Source organism: Mus pahari, chromosome 16 (assembly GCF_900095145.1).
Source record: "Mus pahari chromosome 16, PAHARI_EIJ_v1.1, whole genome shotgun sequence".
NCBI classification, from domain to species: domain Eukaryota; kingdom Metazoa; phylum Chordata; class Mammalia; order Rodentia; family Muridae; genus Mus; species Mus pahari.
Genome location: NC_034605.1, coordinates 11,636,899 through 11,657,024, shown reverse-complemented (window position 1 = coordinate 11,657,024; position 20,126 = coordinate 11,636,899). Strand labels below are relative to the sequence as shown.

The window sequence follows — 20,126 nt, the reverse complement described above, 5'->3', positions numbered from 1 at the left end:
GATTGCTTCTCTGTGCCATGGTGTTGGTGCTTTGGATGGCAAAGCCTCTGTAGACTGGTGATTATGCAGAGAGACTCCCCAGGCCTCTGCAGAGAGTCAGCCCAGCTGCAGGCCCAGGTCTGATTTAGGGAAGGCAACCTGGGCATTGCTCTGAGCAGGGTGGAATATGTGTGTGTGTGTGTGTGTGTGTGTGTGTGTGTGTGTGTGTGTATGTGTGCTGCATATAATTTCTATATACTTAATATTGTATTATTTAATATATATGACTTATACACACATAAATATATTAAATACATTATAAAATATATACATACACACATATCTACATGCGCATATATCCAAAGGCATGTAATTTAGAAAATGGAAATTTCCAAGAGGAAATGATTACTCTTAATAACTGTAAGCTAATATGTATTTTCTTTTTCTCATGAGCCAGTACAGCTCTTTTTGGCCTTTTTGAGAAAGAACATTATGTAACTCGGTCTGTTCCGAAATTCACTATGTTCCTTGTAGCCTAGGATGGTCTTAAGCTCAGTGAGTGTTGGAATTTCAGGTGTCCACGGCCACATCATTCTTCTGGAGTGACATTATTTCTGTTTGCCTGCCTGCTAATTTTTATTTATTGCAATGGTATGGACTGAACTTAGGGCAACCATTGAGCTAGGTTCCCTGCCCCCTTACTTTTGAAAAATGCTCTTTTGGCACATGATACCTTGCCACTCCCCCCTTAAGCGATCATTCTCCAGGACTCTACTGTCCTGGTGCTGTCTGTCAGTCACGGAGGCACGGAAAAGTAGCCCCACTGCCAGTGGCACCTTTCTCACTACAGAATTGAGATATGGGTGGAAGGTGGGAGAAGAGACCCCAGCAGTGGGAAGAATGAATTCCAAGAAGTTTGGCAATTTGTGGGTGTGCTCTCACCTCTTGGTCTGTCTGTCTGTCTGTCTGTCTGTCTGTCTGTGTCTGTCTTTAGCACCCTGCCTGGAAAGTACTTGGAGAAGATTGCCGAACAGATGCATTCCCACAGTATCAATGCCCTTCTGATCATTGGAGGATTTGAGGTATGTTATTGTGTCTCTGACTCCCTGCTTGTTGGTTCTGGAGGTGTGCTTGGTAGCCCTATGTTTGCATCACATATACCCCATCTTAATGACTATTCCTCGGGAACTGGGGTTTTAATACACAAGCCCATTGCCCTGAAATACAGAATAGCAGGGTAGCGAGATGCAGCACATTGTGACTAGCCCAATTCTGATCAATTAACCCAGTAAAGTGTCCATTCTGCTGAAACTTCTTTTGATGTTTTCTCATTTGTTATCAATCTGTACATATAATTCCATATTTGCCATTTGAGATAGACTGCTGATTTTGAAAGGAAGGAGGTTATATGGTTAATGTTTCTCTTCCGACTTTTTAAAAAAACAAACAAAAACCTCATATAATTGGACTGTAGTCCTTAATTACATCCATGGGGACGAAAGTCATAGAAATCCTAAAGAATTTAACCTAAAGAAAGATAGGAACATCACAAAACCAGACTCAAAATTATGAGAGAGTTCATCTTAGTCCTTTCCTCCCCTTTATGCCCAGAAAGCTAGCTGCCAGTCCTGTCTCTGCTCGTAACTCTTCTGTGTTGGTTCTTCTAGTGGTACCTGCTCTCCTCACCGTGTACCCCGTGCACTGTGTATTCCCTGTGCTTGCTCGGTCCTGGCGACATGCTGTTCACGCCCCTCTCCCCCTCCCCTGGCCTTGCAATCACACAGACTTATCTGACAGGCCTACCTAGGACTCCTAGAGCTGGCAGCTGCCCGGGAGAAACATGAGGCGTTCTGTGTCCCCATGGTTATGGTTCCTGCTACTGTCTCCAACAATGTGCCGGGTTCCGATTTCAGCATCGGGGCAGACACAGCTCTGAACACTATCACAGACGTAAGTGTGGGTGTGCCAGCAAAGCAGGTGCCACTGACGCTAACCCGAGGCCGGGACCCTTTTATCTACCAGTGCACTAGAAATAGCCTTTTACCAATTGGATACCTAAATATTTTTGTTTCAAGACAGCACATTCTAAAACTTCCTTTTGGATTCTGAAAATGCTTAATTTAATTGCCCCCACCCCAGTTTTTCTCATGGGTCCTTCTACGTTGCTGCTCACATGACTTGACTCCATTACCAAGACCTGTGGAGTGACAGCCCATCCTAGCTCAAGCAGTGGTGGACCATGGTGTTTTCTGATCAGATCCTCAACTAATTGCAGGGTTTTTAAGTTTTGGCTGGATGTAATTTTCCTTCAGTCTATAGCCTCTTATTGCACTTAAATCCTGTGTCCAACATTGTCTACTTGATGTTGACTATAGCAATTGAACTGAATATTTAATAATGTTATTCCGTGAATCAACTATGGGCACTTCACTAGGTTTTTGGCTATGGTTGTCACTGTTATTTTTTCCCCTTTATAAATTGGTAATCTTAAATTGTGTCAAAATATCGATGCTTTCTTATTATTTTTCTTTTTCCAAAAAAAAAGTAGTAAGAAAATATGCACTTGCATTTTAGTGTCACATTTGTAAATTATACTTGTTAATTCTTATGGGAGTTTAAGATTACTAAGTCAGAATTCTAAAATTTTTCAGTAACCCTCGAGTTATTTTCCCTGAGAGACAATTCTTATACATAATTTTGTTAGGATTTTGTTTTGTCTTAAGCTCCTGACACCAAGCTCATTTCTAGTACTGGTAAATAAAAGCCCCAACGCTTTTACAAAAAAGCTCACAGTGGTAAGTAACGCTTAGCGCTGATTTCTTGCTTTTCTGAATGGCGGAACTGTTCTTCCCTCTGCTTACTGAAGCCTAAGTGGCTGATGTCTGCTTTGTCTATTCCCAGTCACTAACGTCTCCCGGCTGTTGCATGTGCGACCTGACGACTGCCATTATTGCTTCTGCTGTTGTGGTTAATGGATTCGGGCTCTTGGTGGATCTTTCACCCTTTGTCAATGGAAAGAAGGGTGTCTGTCACAAAATGGATTGGGATCCAGGGCCTTGTGCATCCCAGATGCTGAGTTACAGTCTACAGTTTACGTGGAGGAATTGATAGGGGAAGCAATTAAGGGTGCTTAATTGCTCTTTGACATCTAAGCAGACACCACCCTATAGGTGTATCTGAGCAACAGTTTGTGAACAGCATGTTTCAAAGAGCAGCTATCAATGTGGCCTAGTCAAAGAACAAACAAACAAACAAACATAAACTCATTTAAAATAATATGAGACTTATTTTTGCAAGCCAGTTTTGAAACTGTGTTCTGTGGCTTTGAGCGTGACCTTTGTAAATGATGACAGCGTCCCATCAAAACACTGAGTGGTTGGACATGCCTGCATACTGTCACTTGCAGTTTAGTGGGAGCCTCTGCAGATGCCAGCCAAGGTGGGTCATTTATCTCCTTATGGATATCCAGTGTGGACTGTCAAGCATGAAAGGAAGATTCTCTCCTTTTATTTTATGGTGTCTCCATAATTATAATTTATGAATCTTAGCTGCAATGCTAGTAATTATTTTGTCCCAGATATGATTATATGATATTCATATATATATATATATATATATATATATATATATATATATATATAGCTGAAAAATTGAAGCTCAAAACAGAGAGGAGGGGAAAGGTTATCTACTCCCTCTTCCTATTTATTCCCTATAGAGGGATTTTGTGCTATTTTTTTTTCTTTAATCTCTTTTTCTTCTTATTATTTGCATTTCTCAAAGCCAGTGGTAGTATGAGAGAATGAAAGCTGAATGGTAGGTAGGTGGCAGTTCCTGAGGGCTTCAGGCTCACTCATACAGGGTAAGTTGGTGTGCACCTGCACTTTGTTGTTGTTGTTGTTGTTGTTGTTTGGCTGCTCTTTGTTTCTGATGCACCAGGGACCTGGGTCTTAACGGTTTTGTGATCTCAAGGTGGGTGGCTGAAACCAGGCCAGTTGAGATAACCTTGGTGAAGGTCGATATTGCTCTGGGGCTGATAGCTGTGTGGGGATGAGAATACATCTCAGAGGCCCGTGGCGCCTCCCCAAAGGTAAAAACAACTAGAGCATGAGAAGGCATGGAGGAACAGTGTTCATTTTAATAGTGTGAAGTTGACCTGAATTCACTAGGCTGGCCACAGAGTGCAAGAAGGCTGTCACCATGTCTCGGAAAAGAGGAGACTCTGCCCAGAGTACCCACACCTCCCGCTGCTGTATCTAGGAAGGCCCTGGGAGAGAGCTGATGGCTCCACTTAACCTTACAGTGTCCCTTGAAACAGGTATCCAATAAGTCACTTGTATCTCCACTCATATATGTTTCTAAAGGATAATAGCCTCTTACCGGGCCCTGGATAACACTGAAACTCACAATCCGTGGCTGTCTCCCGGAACCAATTGTTCCCTTGGGTTTGGAGGGCCAGGCAGTTCTCAGCTTTTCCTGTTTCTGCGTCTGGTGGACAGCTGTGATGATGAAGGACATTTTGCATCATCAGAGGTAGGAGAGAGGAGTCCATCAAGTGTTAGGAGTAGATATCAGGAATGCTGTCCACTGCCTTACAGTGTTGGGGACAGTCCCTACCACAGAGATGACTCAGTCTCAGAATATCTACTGTCTTAAGGTGAGAAAGTCTGAGCTTCTCCAGTCGGATCAAACACCATTGCCCTTGAGTGTTGAACGTTGCCTTCACAAACCCTTTCCCCTTCGCCGGCAATGATACTAAGGTATAAGTATGTTACTTGACTGCATCTCAGTAGCTGCAAGGGTAATGGATGAGTTCTCTGGACTGCACGTCAAAACAGGCATGTCAGAAATCTGCTGTTGGAATAATGAGTGAGGCTTTTCAACGGGACTTGGCTTTATTCCTTACCGTCAGCATTGAGCTTTGCCCCCGTCAAAAGACACAACCAAGGCATGCTAACTGGGAGCTGCCACCGAATGCCAGGGCGGTGACATGACTACAGTTCTGAGGGTGTCCCAAATTGTGAACACTAGGAGATTGAACACTGACCGTAGGTCCCGATAACTTTGTACCATCCCTTGTTGCAGTATGTGCAGTCAAAATGTCTAAGGTGGCTTTATTGGTATTTTCAAAGTTGCTGATGCCCCCTGTAGGATTTAGAAGCAAGACTTTCTGGATGGCTTCTTCAGAGTTAGCTACTTCTCCTGGGTATGGATTCTCTCCTGGAGCTTCTCTTTTAGTTGCTTAAAGAGAGAAGAAAGCTCTTGCAACAATATCGCCATCACCAACAATGTCAGTATGACGTTAAGGCACTAACCCCCTCCATTCCTCACTTGCCCTCCTCATACACCCCTGGTCCCCCATACCCTCCCAGCCCACAGAAAAGGCTCTGGTCTGTCAGACATGTTGCCTACTCCCCTATGACTTCCAGTGGAAGGCCTCTCAAGGACACAACTTCTTTCTGTACAATTTATTCCTAATGGATACCTAGCAAAAATGATCCTCAGAAAATAGAAATATTTTTCCTGGAAAAATATTTCTGAGGAGTTCTGAGGAGCCTAGTGCATTGACCAGTGGGTGCACTCAGATGGTCTTCACATTAGGCTCCATTTTGAATGCAATCAAATTGTAACAAATATAACCTTAGCACCATAATGGCCCAAGTACATGGAGGGCAGTCAAAAGACTCAGCGCCAACTGTGGGTGGAGGTGGAGGTGGAGGTCTGGTTGTGTTGGAAAGGGAAGAAACCCTGTCACTGGCCAGTGTCGGCTGCCCTGTCTGACCTGTTGACTGACCATACCAAGGACTAACATACCCCAGGTCCATGACTCACTGTCCAGAATCCTTGTAGCACACAGGTTTTTAAATCTCGGGATGATTCAGTTGCAGGAAGATGGTATAGAACATACAACATTTATCGCAGCTGCCTTGTGGAGAGGCAGAGTCCTATGCTGTATTGAGCAATAGTTCTGCAGCAACCTGTACTGATAATTATATTACTTTAAGAAAGATAAATGAGATTCATGGGTCAGACTTGCCATCTGCAATGGTTTAAAAAATACCCTACGTACTGTGTTGGGAGCTGCCTGGATTCAGGAACTGTGGGTGACTAGACCTGTACACTGCCACTAACCCAGCTTTAATATCTGAGGCAGGTCCTGGAAACCTCTGCCTACTCACTAGTGGCCTTCTTGACAACAGAGTCAGCCGTTTTAAATTATCACTTGGAAGCAGTGCCCGAGATTCCAAATGATTTCTCTTGCTTCCTGTAAGCACTGCCAAAGGTCTAGGAAGAATGCTTCCTCCGGGAGGGAGACAGATATTTCTAATGGGGAGTGGAGGGGCACAGTGATGCCGGTGTGGGTCTCGGGGTGGACCTGCAGGTAATGTAAAGTGCATGTCTCTTTTCCTGTCAGACTTTGGCGGTGGTGCAGTGAACCAGCTGCATTGGTGACCCCGGTCATTTGATGTCTTCCTTGAGCCCCGGACTCCTCCCTATTCCCCACTTCCACCTAAAGAAGTGTGGGGATGGGCTTTGCGCCGGAAGGCCCCCAACCTCACTTTCTTTCCCCACCTCCTCTTTAATGATGAGAGAGGAGCAGCAGTTCCATCTAATGACTAACCCACGATGCTCCTCTGTCCCCTCGGCCTGCTGCCTGCTTTGCTGCCTGCTTTGCACCACCTTGACTGGCCCCTTGTGTCTTCTTCCTGTGGGACAAGAAGGACAGGGCTGAGGGATGCACCCAGTGGCCCGTGAATAGTTGAAGCATGCCCCGCGCCTGCTCAGATGCCAGTCCTGGCCTCTCATGGGCTCTGCTGGCCCATGTGGACCAACTTCCTGCTGGTTACTTGGTTCCCTCCCTGTCACATCCCTGGAGTTACTGCCCACGCTCAGTGACTTGGCAAGGGATGTACCAGCACCTTGCTAATTGCTATGGCCCTGCTGCTTCAGGGTTTTCACGGTGCCATCATGCTATCTGAGGCTCGAAACAACCACGAGGAGTTTTGTATCCCAATATGTGTTTTGCCTGCCACTATTAGCAACGGTATCCCTGGCTCAGACATCAGTATCGGTTCTGATACTGGCCTGAATGTGGTTATCGAGGTAAGAGACCTTCTGCTTCCATTTTTACTTTGCTTTGCCTGAACGGGGTTTTTCCTCCTCCTCTTAGCCCTCCTGACAGCTCAAATTCTCAACTTGTAGTCTTTACCCTTCACGTGTCCGACCTTAACTAGAAATTGAAAAAGATACCCTTTCATGTTTTTCAGAGGGAATAAGCCAAAACTTATCCTTACCACTTGGCCATACCTTTGATAATAGGAAAGTGATCCTAGTTTCTCATGGAGAGAGTCCTTGTCTGTTTTAACTCAACACGAAACGCTCTATGCAGGCCTCTCTGTAGTGTTTCTGTACCATCAGAGCAGGAGAGCTGTGGACATCACATCTCTTAAGGTCTGCTGCTTCTGTCCAAAGTCCCATTGTTAGAGTTGTGATGTCGGGGGGGGGGGGAGGTTACAGAACGAGTGTCAGGAGTGAGCACAAAGGATGGCACCTGGTTACCCTGTAAGTAAGTATAAGTATCCAGAGTAAGCATGATTGATATCAACACTCAAAGAAAGGAGCCCAAGGATTACAAAGACTTCCCGGTGAGATGAGAGGCATTCCAGGAGACAAAGTCACTCTCTGAGGGAAAGGTGACTTCACCTGATGCAGGTGCTTGGTGTGGTCCTGGTGTCTACATTTGTAACACAGGTAATGAACTGAATGTACTAGGTGCTTCTGAGACAGGAGGCTGTCTGTCTGCTAGCTCCCAGAGTCCTTTGCTGCCGTTAGCGGTTATACAACAGTAGAACGGACGGTGGCGCAGCAAAGGTTGGCATCTTACCACGCTCAGTTCCCTCCACCCTGACGCAAAGGCAACAAGCAGATCTCTTCCTTACAATGCTCACGTCTGAGCTGGTGCTAGAGCAGTGGTTCTCAACCTGTGGGTCGCGACCCCAAAGGGGGGGGGTGCATCACATGTCAGATACCCTGTATATCAAATATTTACATTACCATTCATAACACTAGCAAAACTACAGTTATAAAGTAGTAAGGAAATAATTTTATGTTTGGGGGGGGTCACCATAACACAAGGAACTCCATTTAAGTATTACGGAGTTAGGAATGTTGAAAACTACTGCTTTAGAGTTTACAGTGAGTTTTAAACATTAGAGAGATTCCTTATATCCCCAGTTCTCTCTACTAAGTTAAACTACTTTGCAGGAAAAAGGGGGAGGTGCCCAGTTAGACCAAGTATCCGAATCTTCCATTAAGATCTTGGTATGGGACTATTAAATAGATTGCAATACTCTAGGTATGTCCCTTGTAACCTGTCTGTTGGTGGAGCTCATAAGCAATGTGTAAGCTCACCTGACCCCTACTTATCCTCCCTGGAGTTTAATAACTTTGCATTTTAAATAGACTCACAAGGAAGCCTGTAGATTGAACCCTAGTCACTGACTGCCTTAGGGCCTAGACAGTCCTGAGCTTTCCCCTCCAACACCTTTGTTGACAGGTGATATCACAGGTGGAAGTCCTAGATGAACCAACATGCTTTAGCCTTCTGACTTAGACACTCGCTGCAGCCACGTTGGCTTCACTGACGGGGAAGTGAGGATCAGTCAGTTCTCTCTGCCAGCACATGGCATGACAGGATTATCTCTGCCTATACTGCCCAGCCCCTTCCCTTTCTGGCCACCTGAGTTCTTCAGTAAGTACTCTGAAAGAATACCAGTTATGGGATCAGGGGCAAAGAGGGAAGGGAACCTCTTATCTTGTTAATAAGACATGATTGCCCCTACATTAATTAATATAACCCTCAAAGAAAGATCTAGCTCTGTGACAGACTCTGCCTTACCGCCTCACCTTTCAAATATGTTACTGAAAAGACAAGTGTGTGTAGTGGACTGGCCATGATGTTGGAACTGTAGCTTGACATCTTCCTCCAGCAGCACTCCTCTCAGAGGCCTCCCCCAGAGAAACACCGCTCTATGCCCTTGGATGGCCATGAACTTGCCTATGAGCCAGTTGCTGTAGCATAAGAGGCAGGAGCCCTAAATGGTTCCCCCTCTTGACCAGAAATCAGGGATGCCCCTCCGTGTGTCACCAGCACACATCAGATGGCCTTGGTATACTGGCTCTTTCTGTCAGTGCTGCTTTTAGTAATTGAGACAAGGCAAGGGTGGCTTACTATTTTTTCGAAGGAGCTGATTGAAATCTTCAGGTGCAGTCTGGGTATTGAGGAGGGGTGCCCATAAGGAGAGGAAGACCATTCCAAGCCCCTGTTTTTTTCCAGCCAGGGGTAAGCAGGTTTAGTCTAATCAGTTTGTTTATGTCTGTCTCATCAACAACCCATTTGGATCAGAGCTTAGAGATCTGTATTCACAGTCCTGGGGAACAAAGGATTCTTTCTTTGTCATCTTCTTGAATCATTAAGTGACTGCATCATAGTTTTAGTGGGCATTTGGGAAAGGTTAAAGTGGGACATTAACCTGCATGGTTTTGCTTCCCTCGGGGGGGACTGGGCACCTACCTTAGCAGAGCCTTCCGTTCTGATCTGCAGTCTTCCTTTACTTGTAGGATGGCTCTGTAACAAAGACCACACGGTGACCCTTTCAGCAACTGAGTATCACAGAGAGATGTTCAGCGCAACATGAATCCACTCTTCCTTTGTTACATCTCTGTTTCTAGAGAATTCAGGGCTTCCCACCCACCAAAGCACATACAGGGGGATTCACTAGAGAAATTAGAGATTGAAATGTTTTTCTTAAAACCCATGTTTGTTCATAAGCATGGCGACCTGTTAAGTGTAACTCAGGGTGATCATGTGAAAATCTCCAAATGGCTCTTTTGACTTTAGTGTAGACCCACTTTGAGCATTCCCTAAAGACCCATGACTGTTGCAGTCCCAGGACCCCTTCACTCTCGTGATGTCTCTCTCCTCTTCCCTCCTGACTGTTAATGGGCACTTTTCTTTTCAGTGTTAAGCATCTCCTTTGTTGGAGGCACAGCTGGCTGGGACAGGTTCTGTCATACCGGTCCTCCGCTAGCCCCGCCCAGGGCTCTTGTCCTCCAGGGACTTCAATCTGGAGAGGAAATATCCAAATCTAATAAGACACTTTATAGGAAGACGTACTGGGGTGAAGGGAGGACACAGAGTCACGAGAGCCCTACCAGAGGGACTGTCACTCCTGGAGGTCACATAGTGTCTTCCCGAGGAAATGAATTTCTAAGTGGGTCACAGATTGCAGATAAGAGAACAGGAAAGAGCCTGAGTGAGTTTCTTTCAATTGTAATAAATGGCTGTATACTTGCTGTTAACCTAAGAGCCATTTGCTCATTGCAGTGAGGGGCAGAAGTCGGGGAAATGAAGTCAAGGTGTGAGCTCTCAGGGAGAGGCTGTATCTTCTGCTTTTGAGACCTGTGACCCTGGCAGGCCATGAACCCTAACCTCTTTTGCATCCTCTCAGATGGCACAAATTCTCTCACTCCTTTGTGTAGTAGCTTTGTGTAGTGATTGTGCCCTGGCTTCTTTTGCCTCCTTTACAGTGACACGATGACAACCAAGACCCTCTTAGATGATCCAGAAAAAAATCCCACCTCAAGATGTATAAGAGGAGTTCCAGGGAGTGTGAATGGAATACCTTTAGGGGCTTCTGTGTTTCCTTCTTCACTGTGCCTGGAGACTGCTGTGTGAAGGTCCAGCAAGGCTTAGGAGAGCAGCATCTCTGAGCTTGGATAGCAACTGGAGCTGGGAGCTGGACAGGGTGCTGGGGATTGGCAGGGCTATGCATCCCATAGAAAGGCTTTGAGGAGTACTTACAAGAGAGTGCTGAGGGGTTTTGAAGAAGCCAAGGACACCATCTGGTTTGGATTGTATGTGTGGATCTCCATTTCCTTGGAACAGAACGCATGCTGAGAATGAGGTAGAAGGCTACCACTGATTTCTGAGGAAATGATTGGCACTTGCATTGCTGCCTTGGGTGTGAGGCCCTGGGTGGTTTTCAGCTGTCCTCGGTCCTGAACCTGGGTCCTTTTGGAGAACGGTTGGCAGGAATGGGTTTCAATGTGAGAGTGCCTGGAAGATATCTCTGGTGCTTTTGTCCAAGAAGCTGTTCTCTTTGGACAAAGGTACCCTTTATGAAAGACCCAAGGAAGCCGGGCGTTGTGGCGCACGCCTTTAATCCCAGCACTCGGGAGGCAGAGGCAGGTGGATTTCTGAGTTCAAGGCCAGCCTGGTCTACAAAGTGAGTTCCAGGACAGCCAGGGCTACACAGAGAAACCCTGTCTTGAAAAACCAAAAAAAAAAAAAAAAAAAAAAAAAGTATGAAAGACCCAAGGATATACCCAAGACAAACAAAACATCCAGCATCACAAAGAGCTTTTCACAGTGAAACATCAGAAAAGTAAAGAGAGGAAATAGGAAGGTGGATAGTCAACCTTCCCAGAGAAAAATAAATTCACATCAGCTAACTATTGACTTGCAAAAAAAACAACAAAAACAAAACAAAAAAAAAAACAAAACAAAACAAAAAAAAACCTTCCAGCAAAGGCATAGTCAAACAGCTCAGGAAGTGAGCTGACTTGAGTGACTAGTCTCCAGGGTAATGGCCTAGCCAGGGCCCCACCTTGGGTGATCACAGAGATACTGACAGGCTGCACCTGAGCAGTTTTGCCATTGAGCCTCTCTGTAGCCAATGCTTGCTTCTGCACACACGCTTGGGTTTGGTGGAGGGACATGATGCTGCAGCTTGTGGGGAGAACAGGCCCTGGGCCGGTGCCCATGTGGCACTAGCCAAGGTCCTGGATTCAAATGACAGATCTCTCTATGTCTGCAACTAGACGTGTGACCGCATTAAACAGTCGGCCAGTGGGACCAAGCGCCGGGTGTTCATCATTGAGACCATGGGTGGATACTGTGGCTACCTGGCCAACATGGGAGGACTTGCAGCGGGAGCTGATGCTGCCTACATCTTTGAAGAGCCGTTTGATATCCGAGACTTGCAGGTATGTCCATGGTTGCACACCATGCATGCTTCGCCCCCAGAGCACTTCGTTCAGCAGCGCTGCGTAGAGAACCTTTTTAACTAACTCCCTATTGGTTTTTTTTTGAAGGTTGGAGATTGGTGTTGTAAAATATTGCAAGCTTCTCATTTTTCAATTGCCATCTTCAAATCCAGATGCTTGTACTTAAGTCTTAGGAACTCTTTAGCTAGGTGACCGTGTGTGTGGATTAATTCATTTATTTTTATTTTGTACATGTGAATATTTTTTGAGTATGTGTGCATGTGCACACCCTCAGGGGCCAGAAGAGGGCGACAAGGCCCCTCCAACTGGAATTAAGGATGGTTGTAAACCATCATATGGGTGCTGAGAAAAGAGGCTGGGTCTTCTGCCAGATGAGCAAAGTGCTCTTAGGGGGTTAAACACACACACACACACACACACACACACACACACACACTCACATAGTCTCTCTATCTCACACAAGTCTCTCTCTCTCTCTCTCTCTCACACACACATACACACACACTCACAGCACACACTCTGTTTCTGCATGTGAATGTATTTGTAAATGATTCATTATTTTGAGAAACAAGAAACACTTTCCCAGTATTTGGCATAAGTCACTTAAAGAGACTTATGTAATGGGACCTGGTGTTTTAAACGGCATCCCTTTGGCCTTCTGAAATATTGCCATTCTCTTACTTTTGTTTCCTGTTGTTATAATAAAATATCTAGGCCAAAGCAACTTAAGAGAAAGGGCTTATTTCACCGATAGTTCCAGGTCTTGGTCTGCATAGTCGTCAACATAGCTGGAACTTGAAGCTGCACGCCACGTGTAGTCAAGAACAGAAGGAGAACACATGCATGTGTGTTCGTGCTCAGCTTAGTGTCTCCTGCTTATATTCCTTCCTAGGGAATAGTGCCATCAACAATGAGTGCCTCCTCCCACCATGATTAACGTAATCAAGCTAATTCCCCATACACATGCCCATAGACCCAGCCTAATCTAGATAGCGCAGAAACTCTCTTAGGCGTTTAGGGTTGTACCAAGTTGACAATGAACACTAATCTCACAGACATGAATATTAAAAAAAAGTATGTGTGGGTGAGGCAAATGTAGAGTATTTTAAAAAGGGAAACCTAGTTGGAGGTGGGGCAGTATTCATTTTCTAATAAACATACCCACTAGCATAGCCACACCTCGTACACATTCTGTGCTTATCTGATTTGCTAACGATGCTGCTATGTTTCTCATGCACTGCATTCTTCTGTACTGTGATACCTCCCAAAACATTTAGGAACAGCTGATTGTGCTTGTACATGGTGCTACATTCTAGCATACATGGTCTTATTGTAGGTGCCAAATAAGTGCACTGTCTGATCGAACAATCTTTTCTAGTCCAACGTCATGCACTTGACAGAGAAAATGAAGACCAGCATCCAGAGGGGCCTTGTACTCAGGTAACGGAGAGGGTGTCCCGTCTTCCGTTTTAGGTGTAGGTTCTTGGACAGAAGTTGCCATGGCATTCAAACCCCAGTGGGATCTTTACTTTGCCACTGATTCTGTGAATGCTAAAGAAGCATCCGTTTCTTTAGAAACCTGAGTTGTTTAAAAAAAAAAAAAAAATCAGGTCTTCATTTAAACGAAGGACAACCTTTCACATTTTATTCTTGCTCTATAGCCTATTGGTTATTATTTTCTAGACACCTGCCCCTCGTTTCCTTTAGCCCCCTGGCCTTTATGAGGAAAGGGAAATGTACAGAGCCAGGAGTAGGGGTAGAGATGAAGGAGGCTGACATGGCAAATGACTGGGTGCCTTGAGCCTTGAGCCAGGCTGGCTGGAGCCGTTCTCCAGAAAGCCCTCACTCAGCCCCTCCACAGCCCTGAGTAAACTTGCCGTCTTCACATCCATTTCAGAAACGAAAGCTGCAGTGTAAATTACACCACTGACTTCATCTACCAGCTCTACTCAGAGGAGGGCAAGGGAGTGTTTGACTGCAGGAAAAACGTGCTGGGCCATATGCAGCAGGTAGGCCAAGGTCTTCTGTGATCTCTGAGCCCCAGGCATCCCCCTCAGAATGGTGCCATTCTGTGGGATGTGAGCACAGATGAACTCCGAAGCTATTGTAAGTATGCAGAGTTTTCAGACATGGAATTCCATCCCTTTTAGGATTCTGTGTCAACTGTGACATCCGGGTTTATGGGAAGTACTTAGATGCTTTTCTCTTGCCTGTGACCAAACAGCTGACAAAAAGCAATATATCGGAGGAAGGATTTATGTTGGTCAACAGTTTAAGGGGATAGAGCCAGCAGTGGCAGGAAAGGCACGGGGGCAGGAGCTGGAGGCAGCTGGTTGCTTTGAATCCACAGTCTGGAGGTTGAGGGCAGTCATGAGGTGGGGCTGGGCTAAGAGATGACAAATGAGCTTCCATGGTGACGGTGACCTGCTTGCTCCAGGTCATCTACCTCAAGCTCCACCCTGAGTTGGGGACTAGGCATTCTAAGACATGAGTCTATGGAGGAGACATTCCACATTCAAACCACAGCAGGACTTTTAGGGGAAAAACTATCAGCTTTCATTTCACTATCAGCCGAGAAAGAACACTGCTCACTGGAAACACTCCAATGACTTTGTTGAGTTAACTATCAGCTTGTAATAAGATTTCAGGTGAAGTTTCAGACCAGTACAGTAGTATTTATTTGACACTTTCACCAAATGGAGATTATTTGGAAAGATAGAACTGCTTCTCTACCTCCTGAATATGGGCGTTTCTTTTGTCTTCATTGGTTTTCTTTATACTCTCCCTTTCTGTGAAGTGAGCATGCTCAGGTCACAAGGCTGGAGGTTAGCTTGGGAGTCAGTGGTCTTGCTGTTGCATATTTGTTGGCCTTTGTGCAATGTAGGGAACTTTTTAATCTTCATCCATTTGTGTATCTCTGTATGTGTGCATGTATGCATTGCTCATGTTTATATATGCTCTTTTAAAATTTGTGTGTGTGTGTGTACATATCGAGGCCGAAAATTGACATGTGGAATCACCCATACTTGCTCAAGCTCAGAGCTCACTGATAACTGCTATATTGCTAGTCGGTAAAGATGCCCACTTCCAGGAAGTTTTAAACTAGGAGCCACTAACTTCTTTCTGAAGGGTCCATGAATTCCTGAAGTTAATGTGAGTTATGTAGATGATATGTATATGAGATTATGTATATTCTCATTTTTGTGAGTCCACAGATTTTTATCAGTAAAAGAAGTGATTCATCCCTGACCTCAGAAATGGGCTGGGAAAATGGCTCAGTAGGTATACAGCCCTTACTCTGCAAGAAATAGGGCCAGGATTTGAATCTCTAGCACCCACATAGTAAGCCAGGCATGGCTGCCCATGCCTCTAACACCATTACTGGGGTGAGACAGATTGGGGAAAAAACTAGCTGGGCCAGCAGCCTGGGCTAAACGGGGAGCTTCTAGTTGTGAGAGACCCTGTCTGAAGCCAGTTGTTGGAAAGTCATTAATACCAGATGTGATGCTCTGCCCTCCGCACGTGTAGGAGAGCACGTCTACCCCCCCCCCACAGCACCCACACAGAGACACACAAATATAAGCAGCAACACAAAGAACAACAGCTTACTTGTTTAGTTGGGAACACCCCAAGGCTATGTAGCAGGCTGAGGTCAGGCTCCAGGATTTACAGACCTGTTTCCCTCCTGTCCTAGATACCAAAACCAAACCGGGTCTGCAGATTTGCAGCTTTGAACACCACACGCATGTTGTTAAGTTTTGGTATTTTCATTGGTTTCTTAAAAAAAAAAAAAAAATCAGATTTTTGCTGTGTGACTTACATTTCATATAACTTGCCAACCACAGGGGGGAGCACCTTCTCCATTCGATAGAAACTTTGGAACCAAAATTTCTGCCAAAGCAATGGAGTGGATCTCGGCCAAACTGAAGGGGTCCCAGGGCACAGGTATGAGGGAACGGGGAGAATGGGAAATGTACCTCAGTGAGAACACTGTAATAACAGCTACAGTGTTTCTCCTCCTTTAAATCTGCCATCGAGATGTCTGGGATACCGTACTCTCTCTCCTTGACTATGAATGCTGACTACCACCTATGACTTCCAGAGGTTATAATTAAACATAATCAATAAAACTATTTTATTTCTACTGCTAGCGATGGGTGACATGTTGTTTGGTAGCATTGTTGTTAGCTAGGAGATTGCCTGGCGCACACTGTTTGCCATTAGCAAGACTGGAAAATGGAGCGTTTGTTTCTGTGGTATCGTGAAACACATTCAAACACTTAGGCTAACACTTGTGCATTGGTTTGGTTCATAGGCAAGTTATACAAGGGTAGGGGATAATGCACAACTGATTGGGAGGCATTGTGCCCTATTTTCCTTCTTCAAATCCTACATATTGTCCCTTTTTCAATTTCTTCTCTCCTCCAGAGGTAACCTTAGGATTTGATGACAGCCATTCCCTTGATTTCTCCTAGAATGTCATGAGCAATAAATACATCTCAGACCTATAGTTTAGTTCAGCTTTCTAGGTTGTATGAAGGAAAGGTCATGGCGAACTTCTGAACTTGTGTGATGTCTTATTCACATCTTGACGAGGAGTGTGATAACCAATTAACCCTCATGGGTTTCCAAGTTTGCTGACTCAACATACACTGTAGGGTCTGGGTCTCCCCCACCCCCCACCCACCACAGGTGATGCTCAGCAGAGGCACTGAGCCAGCCTTGGCGGTCCTGTGCTCACTCGTAGGGATGCTGTTTTCCTTTATGCCCACCTGGCCCATGGCTGACACCCAGACCTCTCAGCTGTTGCAGTTCTTTAGGGGCAGGCCATCTGTTTCAGTGATGGAAAACACCTGCCAGCTGTTTCCCTACTGGCATTGTCTTTGTCAGACAGTGGGTCAAGTTTGAAATTGAAGTGGGGTGGGGGGGGGTAGGGGGAACTTCCTTCAGTCTAAGATGGGAGTTTAGCTTTCAGGATGTTTGGTAGACCCTTCCTGTGCAAGCACCTGTCAAAACCTCCAGTTTCCTTTGTGGAAAGATGTGACTGCTAAATGAACCCATTCATGCTTAATGAAACTACACGCTTATCCCCCTATGATCACTCCCATAAGTTATGATTTCTAGAGTAGTTTAAACTCATTTATATTTTCAAAAACTTTGCATGAAGCTTTTCATGCTGTTCCCTCTTGTGGCCTGCATTTCTAAATCCCACTGCCTCTTCCCATCGGCAACTTGGGCCAGGCTTTCTGGCACCCTCTCCCTACGTCAGGCTGCTTTCTCAGTCGTACTGGGTGTGATTCCCTCAGGATCGACCTATACGGTGTCCACTAGGAGGCTTATAAAAGTGGCATCCCACAGAACAGATATAAGTAGTTCCAACTGACCTGTGGTATTTTCAGAGTCCCAACTCTGGCTTTTTTTTCCCTCTTGATAATTTGTCTACATCACTTGATGCTGTTGTATTCTTTTTCTTCTGCCTAGATTTCCTTTCCCAGTTTGTTCTTGAGCTTTAAATATTAAAAGGAAATCTTTCTGCAACTTAAGTCACATTTTCTTTTTTTTTTTAAGATTTATTTATTTATTATATGTGTGTACACTGTTAGCTGTCCTTACACACTTCAGAAGAGGGCATCAGATTTTTGTTACAGATGGTTGTGAGCCACCATGTGGTTGCTGGGATTTGAACTCAGGACCTTTGGAAGAGCAGTCGGTGCTCTTAACCGCTAAGCCATCTCACCAGCCCTAAGTCACATTTTCTTATCACAGCATTTAGTGAAATACTTGAGGAACACTGTCCTTCCCAGGAACCTCGCCCCCTAGTGACCGTTATCCTGTAGGTCTACTGTGTGTGGGTGGTAGGGAAAGGGTTCCTCCTTGAGGGTGTGACAGAAGGCAGGCTCCTGCAGAGCCCAGGCCTCTTTGTATCCCTGAGACACAGCTCAAAGGAAGGAGTGCTGCCAGTCTGGGAAAGACCCTGGTCACAGTAAAAGGTCTGAGCAGTAGATGGGACAGTGGTTTCTCAGACACAATCCACATCCTGACTGGGCTTTGCAGAGCTAGGACACCTCAGGGTTCTGTGGAGCTACAGGTCTTCCCACAATACATGGATTTGTTTTCTGATGGCTTCTCTCCCTTCACTGTCCTGGTCCTCTTACTGCTTATTCAGTATGTTCAATAGTTCTTAGATTTCTTTCTTTTCTTTCTTTTTTTTTTTCTCTCACAGGGAAAAAGTTTGTTAGCGATGATTCCATTTGTGTCCTGGGAATTTGCAAGAGAGATCTCCTGTTTCAACCAGTGACAGAGCTGAAGAAAGACACCGACTTTGAGTAAGTCAATGCCATGTTATTTACCTGAATCTCATCACTAGGAAGGATGAGAAATAGGAGCTTTCAGGACAGATCACCAGTACTATCCGAAGTACTATAAGGAATTCACTATTGAGCTGTCTTAGGTAAACATATGAGCTTTTCTGAAGCTAAATGAGAGAGAGAGAGAGAGAGAGAGAGGGAGGGAGGGAGACGGACACAGGCAGAGAACACAATTAGGACAGATTTTTTTTTAAAAAAAGTAATGGTTTCATCTGACCTATGGAAATTGCTCTGTGAACAGGAGTATGGTGGAACAGGCCTGCAAATACAGCATCATTTAGAAGAGTCTTAAATTCCAGGTTAGACTGGACAACATTGTGAGTCCTTGTTTCAAAACACAAAACATACAAAGGCCTGAGAATAAGCTTGATGGTAGAGCACTTATGTAGCTTGGGCTAGTATTGGGCCCTAGGTTACAGTGATATACATATATACACACAGGTACACACATACAGACACACAGACACTCACACACATACACACATAACACACTGGATATGGTGGTCCATACCCGTCATCCCAGCAGTTGCTTGACCCACTTAAGGCTTACTGGTTCAAGGCCACCCTGGGCTACTTGGTCTTGAAATGGAAAACAGTTGCTTTATCCCATATTTATTTAGGTGTCTGCACCACAGAGCCCATTTTTCTGGCCAGCCTATTCAAACAGTGCCCAGCAGTATGTAGCAGTCAGAAGTCATCTTCGAGCACATGTAATATTTGACAGCCAACTTGTCTTCCTGACAGGCACAGAATCCCCAAGGTGCAGTGGTGGCTGAAACTGCGGCCCATCATGAAGATCTTGGCCAAGTATGAGGCGAGCTATGACATGTCCGATGCAGGCAAGCTGGAGCCCTTGCATCAGCACCACCATGGAGAACTATGAGCCATCTCATCAAGTATGCCATCACCTGACCTGTAATGTTCTCCAGGGACCATCCTTTTTTGTAACATAGTTATTTATCAGCACTTTATGGAAGCAAGCGTTGTTGACTGAGTCAGCAGTAATAATCAGAGAACACCACTTGCCATAACCATTGACGCAGCAGCCCCTAAGACATGAAACCCAGCCTCACGCTATTGATCAAGTGTCGGTTTTCTACTGTATGGGATGCCGTCTTGTGCTTTACCATGTGTATGTCTTGTGGGATTAAACATTTGGTTACAACTCCCGTGGTACTCGGTCTATTGTTTCAAGTAGGAGTCTGAAACGTCAAGATGATTTGTTCCGTGCCACCAAAGGTTTCCTCAGCAGTTTTGTGGAGATTAGCAAAGTCTCCACAGATATTCCAGGGACATGTAGACAGGGACCCTGCCTACTACTTCGCTTCACTACTGCAAGCTAGGCTTATGATCTTTTCCAGTCAGAAATGTTAAAAGGACAACAATGAATTAGTGATTCTCACTTTCACCCTTAGTTGTTCACCACAGCTGCCACGGCTTAGAAGAAGCTCGTACCGGCCTCTTCTTCAAGAGCAGCCAGGGTGCTGGGTTTTCACCCTGTGGAAGGTTTTAACTCACTGTTTAGGGTTAAGGATTGGGTCCTTGGCAAAAGCCCATCCACTCCACCCCACCACACCCCGGACTGATGAGCTGTCTGCAGGGCAAAGCATCCCCGCCTCTTGTCACTAGTCTGTGTGCACCCACTTCTGCCTGAATGCGTCCTCTAGATATCCACGCAGCGGAAATGAGGAAATGTTTACAGAGAAAGGGATG

The 20,126-nt window shown here is 45.3% G+C and overlaps 1 protein-coding gene across 2 annotated transcripts in view; it reads left to right on the top strand.

Moving 5' to 3' along the window:
- Nucleotides 1–19,582, top strand: part of Pfkp (phosphofructokinase, platelet) — a 67,105-nt gene extending 47,523 nt beyond the window's left edge. The window contains exons 15-22 of one of the 2 annotated variants that reach the window (XM_021216127.2): nt 974–1,061; nt 6,928–7,080; nt 11,860–12,024; nt 13,424–13,485; nt 13,943–14,054; nt 15,891–15,990; nt 18,269–18,371; nt 19,158–19,582. In XM_021216127.2, coding sequence (XP_021071786.1) covers nt 974–1,061; nt 6,928–7,080; nt 11,860–12,024; nt 13,424–13,485; nt 13,943–14,054; nt 15,891–15,990; nt 18,269–18,371; nt 19,158–19,296 — 922 coding nt within the window. In that variant the 3' untranslated portion in view covers nt 19,297–19,582. Of the gene's footprint in view, nt 1–973; nt 1,062–1,776; nt 1,930–6,927; nt 7,081–11,859; nt 12,025–13,423; nt 13,486–13,942; nt 14,055–15,890; nt 15,991–18,268; nt 18,372–19,157 lie in introns of both variants that reach the window. The other variant, XM_021216126.2, reaches the window with a different exon arrangement.
- The last annotated feature ends 544 nt before the right edge of the window (nt 19,583–20,126 follow it).